At 43.8% G+C, this 12,183-nt stretch overlaps 1 protein-coding gene across 6 annotated transcripts in view; it reads right to left on the reverse strand.

The window, feature by feature from the left end:
- Window positions 1–12,183, reverse strand: part of mef2cb (myocyte enhancer factor 2cb) — a 64,362-nt gene that overhangs the window by 10,627 nt on the left and 41,552 nt on the right. For 3 of the 6 annotated variants that reach the window (XM_046035107.1, XM_046035104.1, XM_046035109.1), the window contains exons 4-6: window positions 5,206–5,349; window positions 2,164–2,344; window positions 1,262–1,309 (exon numbers count right to left, since the gene is read on the reverse strand). In XM_046035107.1, coding sequence (XP_045891063.1) covers window positions 1,262–1,309; window positions 2,164–2,344; window positions 5,206–5,349 — 373 coding nt within the window. The remainder of the gene's footprint in view (window positions 1–1,261; window positions 1,310–2,163; window positions 2,345–5,205; window positions 5,350–12,183) is intronic. The other 3 variants (XM_046035108.1, XM_046035106.1, XM_046035105.1) reach the window with 2 other exon arrangements.

The following is a 12,183-nucleotide window of genomic DNA, read 5'->3' on the forward strand; positions in this document are numbered from 1 at the left end:
AGACAGCTACTTGTACAATCATCTTATCAAAACTTACCGTGAAGAGAAGAGGAACATTAAAACAGTCTTTGTGGTGCCACAGTGGCTGGGCCACCTCACACTGAGTCACTTCGAGGAACATCATTAAAATGGCTGACCAAGTTCACAGAACACTTCCATCTGTGTTCCCCCACTGTTTCTTCTTTGCACACATGCTTCCACCATCAGTGGATATTCATCACTGGGGTTTCCCCCCCACACACTTTTTCTCTCTCCCCCTAGATGAGATTTAAGAGAGCCCTGAATGGAATCTTTTAGCTCCCACATGACTCTCTCTCCACGTCGTGTTTTTCGCTGCTGCTGAGCGACACACAGCTCTCACAGAGCGCCTCTGTTCCTTCGGCACGGTGACACAAAGCCTACATTTGAAGCATGCTCTGGAGCACGCCGTCGACGGAACACACGCCACAACAAATGGTCCTGTTGTGTGTGGGATGAGTTACCAGACAGAGAAACCAGGCATTGACCCCTTGTGATGGAGCCCTAGGGGCCAGACAAGGCTGCCCAGCTGTGCCCCACTGACCCCCCCAACTCTTCATTTTTACACTCTGCACTGTACGTCAAGGCTGTAAAATTTAACCCTTTAAAAGGGAGTCTCTTTGCCATAAACTTGGTCCTGACATGTCCTCAGGGCAAACCCATTGACACACAGAAGCCAGCACATAAGATTCCTTACACATGTTCCTCAAACATGGGTTAATCCACTCTCTATGGGATCATTATGGCCATTCCAAACATTGAATTAATTTGGTTGCAGACATATGATAGCAGTTACTGTGTAGCAAGTTTGTGTGACAAAACTGGGTTAATCCAAATATATGGATGGTGTCATTTTGAATTTACGTCCAAGTCCAAGAGGTAGTAAAAATAAAGAAATGGCTCATCAAGCAGAGAAACAGAGAACATTTAACGGTACATTCAAAAGTCTAGCATCTTGTCTAGCAGCCTGTCAGTCAATCTCCTGCTGCTAAACCCAGGCAGGATGTATCACAGCCCCAGCACTGGGCAAACATTCCCAGGTGAAACTCCACAACCACTAACATCAACACATCATGGACAAAATCTCCACTTGGGTTTGGGTTACTATTAGTCATGGATTTTATGGCCCAGAGTGGGTGAGTGGGTGCCCTGTGTGTGTGTGTGTGTGTGTGTGTGTGTGTGTGTATGTGTGTTTGTGTGTGTTAGCAGACAACTATGTGTGAGAAGAGGAGGCCATTCTTACCAGCACTGGTGCCTGCGCCAGTGGTGAGGTCAGCACCCATGAGGCCACCTGAAAGATGAAAGAGAGAGAAGAGCAAAAGAGAGAAAGCCATTAGAGGATAGACACCCACATAACATCCACTATGCTTCCTGTCTCTTACCTTGCTGGCCTTTCAGAAGCTACCTCAATTTAATCACAATCTGTGTGTGTGTGTGTGTGTGTGTGTGTCTATACATTATATGTGTACTGATTCCAGAAGTAAGACTGCTTCCCACTCAAACCTTAACACTCTGAACAACTGGACACTGCAAGTGGATACCTTAAGCTGCTGTCCAAGAAAAATGAGACATTATTATTTTTAAGCCATGTGAGGTGGAAGAGTGGGAGGGTCTAGAGCGTGTGCGGTTTGGTGTGGATGCTGTGAGCGCCAAAACTCATATTTAGTTTGTGCTGGCGCTCCTAGCATCCAGTTGTAATGACAGGGTGAGGGTGTGGGCAGCAGCCTTCAGACCAGAGGGACAGAAAAAGGACTTTGGACAACAATAACAAACCAACAGGCCTGATTTGCTTATGTCACCAGCAACTCAATGCCTATACATAAGTCCAGACATCCCATGTGTAGAACCTCACACTAAATCATCGAGACCGTAGGCTGGAATATGATATTAAATCATCAACTTGCTTTGAACAAAATACTGAGCAGGCAATATGTGACTATACACCGGTGGGGGAAGACTTCAGATTCATTCACTGCTTTTGGAATATTATTATATATTGCGGGTAGCTGTCATACAATAAATCATGCATTTCATTTGTGTGTATATTAGCATGACAGACAGGAACACACAGGTGAGAAAATAGACAGATGGGATAACAGTGTGTACATGGGTGCATGAGTGCATGTGAGGCTCAGCCTGTGTTACCTGCACTGGGGGGTCTGTGAGTAACTCCGGGAGACATGCTGTTTCTCTGTAGGCCATGGTGTGCCAGTGGCAACAGGTTGTGGTTGCCTAGGGAACCACCAGGATGGCTGTAAATGAGATTGTTCTGGTTGCTAACAGGAATGGACACAGGCATGTCATAGTTCGATGGGGGCACGGCCTGCTGAGAAAAAGAGCGAACAAGAGAGACACAGACACAAATTTGATTAGATTAAGGATACCGACAATTTCAGTGACTGAACGGACTAAAACAAAGGCCTCGAGTAAAGGAATGGACACAGACACAGAGAAAGAGACAATTCAGGGCCACTCCAGCAACACAGAGATATTTAAAATCCTTTGACTTTCTACAGTGTTACTCCAGAAGTAGTCAAAAGAAAAAAGCCAGAGACGACCAAGTTCAAAAGGACAAATGGACAACTATCAGTAGAATGCATAGATGAATGGTACAAAGATCTACTTCTTACAGCAAAGAAAACACAAAAAATTAAAGGTTAAGCGCCTAGAAAACTTCTATTAGAGTTACTCGGATTGTCCCCAAGATGATATGGGCTGCCATTACTTTGTTATTCAAGTTTGATCTAGCATAGGTAGGCTACTTTGGTGGCTCCCAATATCTTTCTGTAAATAATTCAGGTTTCACCCCTTACACTTTGTGACATTTGTAATTGTAAAGGCAAAAGGTTGACCTGAGGAGATTTTATCCAATAGTGGCAGCATTTATATTCCCTGATTCCTGTTTTATTACATTAATAAAGAAATTAGAAGGCAATGGTTTACTGGGAAGCAAGTGGCATCCCACTATTCTAAAAGAGCTTAACATAATTCAGTCTGTCTTCACCTCAAACGTGTTAGTAGCAAAAGTAGCTTCAAGACTAGAGAGCTGAATGCAATTAGGAATAATTATTTGTTCTGTCACATGGAGCTAATGCTAAGAGCTTAGAGGTGGTAGACTCAGATCAGTCTCATCAGGAACATGAGCAGAGGTAGCCTGCTGGCCCCAGGTGTCTAGTTTGTCATGTTTATTGTGTCACTTGGCAGAAAAGCTTAACCTTGGGAGTGCCCTGGAAGTGGTTGATCCAGCCTGTTAGCTTTAGGAAGTAGAAAATAGGGCCCTAAATTACTGCCATGTGTCTCACAGCCATGGAGCAAGAGCATCAGGGGGATCATCAGCCTGAATTGCGTGGATATTGAAATGTACCCTAGCACTGCTTAGTCTTCTTCAATTTTCTCCTTTTTGCTAATGTTCTTTTTGCAGGCCAAATATTATTTCAAAGTACAAAGATGGTTACTTTAACCATATTTCATTGTGGGCCTCTGCACATTTCGCTTTTACTGCAACTTTACTCAGGAGTGGGCTAGCCAAAAGCTATGCATGCTTTCTTGTTTTACCAGTGAGGGGATGTCTCTGGTTCTGTTTTCCTTTTGAGACTTTCAGTAATTTCTTCCATCTCGGATTCCTTGTTGGAGCTTTTATACCTCATGACTTCTCTGTGCGGTGTTTTGTAAGAGCGAAGGGGCTGTCTCTGTGTGCACATTTGCGCGTATACACACCACATCACTGGGTGTAAGGGCCCCGTCTGTAAGCTGTCCTTTAAGCAGTGCCATCCTTCCTGTTTTCACTCATCTTCCTCCTCCACCTCTCCCCACAGTCCCCTCAACAGTCTCCTGCAATCCAGAGGCCCAGTGCTTGGCAGCCACCCTGACCACACACTGAACTGCCACTTGTTGAGCCTCCCCCCAACACCACCACCCCTGCTGTTCCACCCCCATCCCCACCCAGCTCCGATCCCAAACCCACTCCACCCCACCCCGCCACGCCACCCCAGCTCACCAACGCCTGCCTTGCTTCTAACCACATCTCCCCAGTCTCCGTTCAGCTTAGACACTACTGTTCTCCTCTGAATTATCTACCATGGAATTATCTCTTTCTCTGTAAGGCTAGATCGCTAACCATTCCAATATGTTGCTTTGTAAATGAAAGGCAGGCTCAGTTTACATAGAAAGCAGCCTTTATTTTGTGTTTTCTGGCAGCTGGTAATCGATTAAATTCTTCTGTAAAATGAACACTGTATGATATAAATCCAGCTGCTGACAGGTCTTGACCTATCTACGTCTATTAGCAAACATGCTGCCTTTAAATATTTCGGTTAGGAGAAGACATAATTGAGTTTTGTGAGCTATGGAGATATGCTCAAGCATTTTTGAATGTCTGCTGCTGTTTCATTGCCCCAGTGTCTGTCCTTGTTGTCGCGGGTGACTGAGCGGTGTGTTTTTGTGCAGGAAAAGGAAAAGCACATGCAGACCACACCTCCCCTGAGAGCCAGGCAAGGCATTATGGGTAACGGGTTCAAGGAGGGAACCCACTAAGGTTAAAATTTGTCATGAGAGAAAGTCTGCAATTACTATAGTGAAAATGCCTGCTAGTTATGGTTGCAGTTATGTCAAATTAGAGGACTGTTCCTCAGCTGTAAGCAAGCAAAATCAAAGAATTTTTTCATTGTAAGTACACAATATAATCTCACTCTAGTCTTACTCTCACTCTCACTTTGTGTATTTAGTTTAGTGATATACAATAGTGGTTAGCTGGGTTAGCGCAACAGTTACCGGCTAGTCAGCATTTTGTTAGCCTTCTGAGGGTGCGGCGTAGCGTCAACCCAGTACTTACAGATATCGTATGAGTTTTAATCATGTGATCAAACTCCTCGTTAATCTGTTTGTATTTCTCCTCAGTGCGTGGGGTGAGGGTGAGAGTAGACTCGAGCTCCGGGCTCTCGTCGCCTTTGTTCTCCTTCTTGCTCAATGCCTGCCAGGTCCCACAACCACAGAGACGGACAGATGGATGGACGAACGGATGGATGGACGGACGGAAACACAGGTGAAGGGATGTAGAGATGGGTGGTAGGAACAGATGATGAAAACGAGGAGACGAGGTGGAAGTGACAGAAAGCATGGGGGGGGAGGGGGAGAAAGAGAGGAAAGAAAGGTGAGAGGAAGGCTCTAGGTTCAACAAGAGGTACTTACACAAAGTCTCTGTCTGCTGATCATCAGATCAATATCCTCGTTTATTTTCCTGTACTTGTCCTCGGACTCGGGGCTGTGGCCGACCGAGTCGTCTGCGTCGGGGTCTGGGCTGTCACAGCCGTTTAGGCCCTTCTTTCTCAATGTCTGCAAACAGAGCAGTTGCACAAAATTGTTGAAGGGCTTTGGGGTAGGGATGGGGGTATGGTGATGAACTGTGAGGAGGCCCCTTTTAGAATTGATCCTGATAGAAGATGAAGTTTGGAAAACCATTTAGAGGTTTCCTTAACAGTGGCATTTCTTAATATATTTAAAATGAATAGACTTTCAATGAGTTTGTGTTTCAATGAGAAATTGCTCTACAAAAGATCTTTAACCTTTTCAGTGGATCATTTTGGCAGGCTCCATTCTAACCTCCATCAACATGGGGTAACACAAGGATACACTGGCTGCTTCGTGAACAAGTAAACATGCAGCTAAACATTCAAGATGGCACAAAGGTTTTAATCCCATCCAATAACAAGACATAAGAAATGATAAAAGTCTTGACAGAATGACAAATCATGGGACCTTGAAACCTCATAATTACACAGGAAAGGGAAATGTCATAAAAGTAAAACACATTTTACAACCATAATCATCAATGGGACATGAAATAGAATTAAAATACAGCTGAGGTGCTTGAGTTCATGACTCTGGTATATGTGCTATTAAATGTGGCAGTTTCTGTTTTGGCCACCTGATGGCCACCTGCCCCCATTAGAGTGGCCAGAAAACAGCAGGCAGGCGGAAAAGCACACTATCCACTGCTCACCACTCCCTCTGAGTGGAAGAGAGACACAGACAAAGAGAGCGTAAGAGCGAGAGAGAGAGCTGCTTCTGTCCTTTTTTAGATATTGTTGACAACCATAACAACAGGGATACTTTCAGAGCACATTACTGTGTGTGATAGCACGCAAGTATGTTTGCTTGAGCAAGTAGGCATGTACCGATAGGTGCTGTGTTCATTTGCCATGTAAAGTGAGAGACAAAGACCGAGCGGAAGAGAAGAAAAGTGCAGTAGCTGACAGTTAGAGATCTCATCAAAGACATCCCCTCCTCACCACCCCCCTTTCACTCTCTCCCCTCCTTCCCTCTCTCCTTCTGGCTTTAATAAAGGGAGATTAGTCTACAGGAGGAATATCTCAGGCCTGCTCCTGTCTGTGCAGTCGTCGCTTCACACCGCGCTCTCCTGCTTTCATCTGAAGCTCCATATCAGACAGACGTAATTAAATTTACTTTAGCACACCCTGTATTTGATGCTGATCAAGTGTGTGTGTCTCTATCTCTCTCTGTATATGTTGTACTGTGTGTATGTGTCTACTGGTGTGAGTGTGAGTGTGTGTGTGTATGTGTGGGAGGGGGAAGAGGGGAATGAGTCTCTGTTTGTGTGTGCATGTGTGGGTGTGTGAGAGTGGGTGTTAGCGTCAAGAAAAAAGAAAGAGAGACTGAGCAGGAGAAAGGAGGAAGATGGATGCTAAGATAAGTTAATCTTAGTGAACTTCTTCCTCTCATTTGTTTGTCTCCGTCAGTACTCACTCACGGAAGAGATACAAGTGCTAGCTACTCCATCACAACCAGTAGCAGAAGTGACAGGGAGCGATCTGCCTGCTTAGAAAACAAATAACAATCGAGTCATCTCTCATGTCAGCACAACAAAGGGCTGTTTTGAGTGTGGTTTTAGTGAACTTAGAGGGCTTCTTTTGTGTGTGCGATAACTGTTTGATTCCTGAGGCGTCTCGTGGCGAGGCAGCTACTGTAAGCGTGTCAACATTTGCTGGCTCTCCTCTTCTCTCTCTGAATCCTCACTTGGCCCCTAGAGTGGAAATCTGGAATTCTGAACTTGAAAGCTTCTCTCACATCTTTGACAGTCTTCAGGAAATCACACCAAACAAATCAACCAAGGCGATGCAGGAGATCTGACTTCTAACAGACCTACAGTGAATCAGGCACTCTTGCTCTAACTGAGGTGGATGAGTCAAAAGAACAAAGGGGTTGCAGAGGTTTAGCATGCTGTCTTTTTTGGCAAAGGCGTGAGATGTAAAACTTTTGCTATTTCTTATGTGTAGTTTCATTCTGGTCTTAGCGATGCATCATATCGAACTGACAAGAGCTGAACCACTGGCCTTTTACTGCTCACATGAGAATGCACGCAAGGAAAAAAACAACTTTTCTTCCTACTTGCACAGATCTCCACCACCTACCACCACCAGCACAGAGTGCATGAGGGATTCACTTCCATTCTAGGAAGAATACCAGTGGGGTATTGCTAGGAGAGGAAAAAGCAAGGGCTGGGGTAAAGGTGACGCCCATATGAGGCAACTGAGCTGGTGGTCTAGCAGGGTATTGGGCAATAGTTGTGTTGGGTGTTGATGGGGTGCAGGGAGCCAGGGCCTGAGTGTTATATGACTTTAAAGCATGTGGCCCAGACTTAGCTTTCCAGCAGGGCTCAGCACATTGAGGGTGCGGTACAAGGGCAGTATGCCACTCATCCCAGTTATGCCCACCTGTTTAAAGACATCACACCTGTTGCCAAAGGCTGACACACAACCCAACAGCCAATCAGATCTGTCGGAGTGCTCATATAGCCATAGAAGGGTCTCTCATTCTTGCGCTCTCCACCTCACCACCCTGCCGCCCTACTCTCGTCATCCTATATATTTCCCCCTTCTCTAATAGCCCATTGCTTTATCTGTGCCCTGAATGTGCTATGTATTTTATGGCTCTGCTCAATAGAGTCATCAGCTGCTGCTCCAAACAAGGCTTTAAGTTTTCAGTGACATCATCACCATATAAGACACATCAAAGACATATATTTCGAAATGACTGAGAATAATGATCATTGGAAGTAGAGCTGCTACCCTTATATTGAAAGAAGCAGGAGGATCGGTATGAAGAGCTGGCATGAAAATAGAGTCTTTGGGGAATATGCTAATAGGATGAGGATTAAACAAAAACACTTTGGTGCAGTTCACTTGTGCCAAGAATTGTATGCACAAAAGATTCACCCAAATTATCATTATTATATTAAAATTATTCAATTTATATCACTTTTTATAAAGAAATGCTCATTATTATATTCTTACAAAATGAGTGCTGGCATTAAAGGAAAACATTTCATAGAGAATTATTTAAGTATATAGCTATATTGTTGCAGCTATTTACAAAAGTGACATTTTTCATCCATTTATTAATGATTTTTTATCTTTTTAGAAAGTCAAACAGTTTATTTTGAAACTGAAAAAACTAAACAAAGTTACCCTTACTCCCATTTTAGTTTAACTTTAAAAAAAAGGTCAAAATGTGGACACACTGTTATGGGAGAAAACTGTTCATAAGAGAGATATATTGATGGAGAAATGGAGGAAGAGAGGAAAAAGCTACAAACTACTTCAATGTGAACTATCTCTGGGTATGCTACAGAGAGTGGGTACAGTATACTGTATGTGAGAGTTACAGAGAGGAAAGACTGCAAAAAAAGCTGTGTATGCTTGCTTGGCTCTGTGTCTTTCTCTGTGTCCCCTTTGGAGGCTTGCTCCTAATTAAACTCCTTCTTCATGATGCTCCCTCATGACTCGACTTGTCACAGGGCCTGTGTGAAGCAGGCACAGCATAGACACGGCGTCCTACATACTTAGACACCCGTCTCATCGGTACCCTTCAGCTCTGAACACTCAGCTAGGCTGGACCAGACCAGGGTGGGCCAGAGGACTACAGTGAGAAAGGCTAACCGAGGCAACCTAGGCTAGATTAAGACAATCAGAGGATAAGTGATGGGAGCTTGAGTTACAAGGGAACTGTTTCACATTATCTCTTGCTTGGTGTTAGTACATCTACCAAAGATTTGAGTTCTCTGATGTTTGAATTGTAGGAACAAGTCCAGCCTTATACAAATTTCATAGTTTGAGCTGTGGGTGATAACTGCATGTAGCTCTTCAAAAAAAACAAACTGTGGAGGATATTTGGGTGTGAATTCTGGGTGGCTCCAGGGGGTCTGCTAGGGACAGCTGACGCCTGCCCAGAGCTCCTACCATACCAGAATCCGTCTGCTCGGCATTCTGCCACCCTGCTCACCCTCTCTATCCGTCTTTCTGCCCCCGTCTTTCTGTCTCAGTCTGCTGCTCAGTCTGTCTCTGTCTCCCTACCTCTGTCCTCTTCCTCTCATTTTTGCAATACTACCACTTCTCAGCAGAAGCTTAGGCAAAACACTGTTGGCTTGATGGGCATTGTTATCATCTTTATATCACGGGACTCAGGCTAGTTGACGGGTTGTGTTTGCAAAGAGCTTCATTGCTGACCATTCCCCTCTGCAGTTATCTTGGCAGTGGCTGAAGGGTACGACACATTCAATATTGTGTTTATGGCTATTGGCGACAGCCAGGCCAGTGAATGTTTCTCAATGTCTTCAAACCAATGGCTGACAGCATCAGTGCAAAAACCCTCTACAAAAACAGCCAGTTTATAATAGGCCTTTTATATCTTTGCCAACACTCTATGGTCTTCCGAATACACATACTATTGTAAGCAAAACCAAGACTTATGAAAGAAGATAGTATAGTACCAGGGCACAAAGAGTGTTCCCCAGTAAATTCAGCAGTTTATGGTTTTGCATTATATTTCAGCAGTCGATGGAAAACAAGTCACTGACAGACGAGCACAATATAAAAGCATTAATAACTGTGCCACTTATGGTTAATCATGTTTTCTGTGCTGTTAAAATATAATAAAATGGTAGTGAAATAAACAGCTTTGCCTGGCAGGGTCTTAGCCTCTGTTTGTCACAATGTTAAAAACACTAGAGAACATATTGATTCACTCTGACTCTTAGAGATACTCCTTGAAGACATGACAGTATGCAAATTGTACAGATCTGTCTTCAGAAATTTGTGTACGTATGTGTATAGATTGATTGTGACCATAGGGTGCACCTACAGTATGCACTACAGTCTTATCAGTATCTGGTTTAGGACACAAAACTGAATCACAATGGAATTTAAAAGGATTCCCAAATAATCTTCAAGAAAAAGTGTAAAGCTGGAGGCTACAACAATTAAATAAGTTTTTTGAATTCACACAATATACACAATTCTGACTGTAATAAAGAAGGGTTAACCTAAAAACACAAGTACATTTTCTTTGAGTGGTCTTTACACTAACTTACAAACCCAAGATTTAGATCATGATTGTTTTAGGGGAAAAGAGTGTCAAAAAGAGAAAAACCACTGGGTAACAGAGAGCTTACTTGCGTTTACAAATTGACAAACTCAATTTTGTCAGAGAAGATTGGTAAGAAGCAATGTGGCTCACTGTCAGTAAAGGGTGAGGCAATGGGGAGAAGTGTTGTCCCTTCCATCACAAATAACAAGATGGACTGGTCATGAAGTGGACCCGCTTTGGATTCCCAAGATCCCCCAGCACCACTGCACAATAAGCACACTCAGGGTGGCCTTGCTGGCGGCAGGGATGGGGTAATAGTATGTTTGAGATGTGCTCTCATTCTCCTTACTTGTATTTCTTTTTCTGTCTGTCTGGCTCATTTTTACTTGCTCTCGTTTTTGTCTCTCCCCCTCACTCTCTCTGTCTCTCTCGCTCACTCTTTCTTTCTCTCTGCTTTTCAGAGTGGAGGGAACATCAGAGGGATCAGGCTGGCTTAGCTTATTGGAAGCAGATGGCAGACCAAAGGCAAGAAGGCCACAGTTTCATGAAGCGTGGTTTGAACATGCCAGGACCATGTCGAGGGGCATGCCCATGGATGATGGCTACATAGTGTGTGTGAGTGTGTGTATGTGTCTGAGTGAGCATGTGGGGGTAGATGGTTGATTTTGTAGGTTACCTATCTAAGGAATGGGACCCCCAACTCACAGTCTGTCCCTGCCTGTTTTTTGCAGTCCTCATCTGTGCATCCCTATGCACTGGTTGAGACAGCGTCAATGACATTTCAATGATTTGGTGGCTTTGAAGCCCCTTACTCCTGGTGCCCTGCTGCACTATAATCAGGAATCAAAGGCTGGTGTCTGGGATCCATCATCCCTGGGCAAAATGATCGTGCGTTCAGTAATAACGCAGGCTAACTATGTAATTACTAGCTGTCTAGGGATTAATAGATTGACTAAACACTAAAAAAGGGAGTGAGAAGTAGAGCAAAAAATAAAGACTGTGTTAAGAGTAAGTGAGAGAGACAGAAAGCGAGACAGTAAGGGTACTGTGCGCAACAAGGTTCCACATTTCTCCAAACTGTGGCATTGCGATGGTGCATGTGCTAAAATCACCATTAATAAGAGCCCACTGTAGACGAGAGCCCACTCACAGACAGATAGTCTTAGCTAGCCAGTACACAGCACAATACCAGATGGTGCAGTGTTTCCCATATGGAATAGACAAACACTAAGCACATGTCAGAATCCAACACTGTTTGCTACAGCAGCATCCCGGCCCTGGGAACAAAGTGGTCATTCAGCCTAGTCACTACACTGTATAATTACCCAGATAGACATTATGAGACACAATGCCAGCTCAGTGTAACTGGATAAAGAGGGCACTTATGTCTGCACCCTCAACCTACCCATCTTTCATCCTGTCTACACTCCAGTTGCATTAGAAGTCTCTATTCAAATGAAAGAAATAAGAATGTGTCTATATGTGTTTCTGTTTCAACATAAAAATCAATTTGCCATAGCTAAATTGTGTGAGGGAAAACACTCTCATACTTGCTTTATACAGTGTAATGCTAAATGAGCAGTTTACAGTATTTCCTGACACTATGTAATTGCACTATGACATTATCAATAAAGCCTTCAATTACATTCTTTAATTTTTCATCAGATAATAACAGTGTAACAGCCTCAGTAAAATTACTCCAGTTCTCTGAGGGTGGCTATGGGTAAAACTTTAAGTCCCCCTCCAGCCATCCTCTATTCCTTCATTGTCCCTCCACCAATCGTC

This window comes from Micropterus dolomieu, linkage group LG21 (assembly GCF_021292245.1).
Source record: "Micropterus dolomieu isolate WLL.071019.BEF.003 ecotype Adirondacks linkage group LG21, ASM2129224v1, whole genome shotgun sequence".
Classification (NCBI taxonomy): domain Eukaryota; kingdom Metazoa; phylum Chordata; class Actinopteri; order Centrarchiformes; family Centrarchidae; genus Micropterus; species Micropterus dolomieu.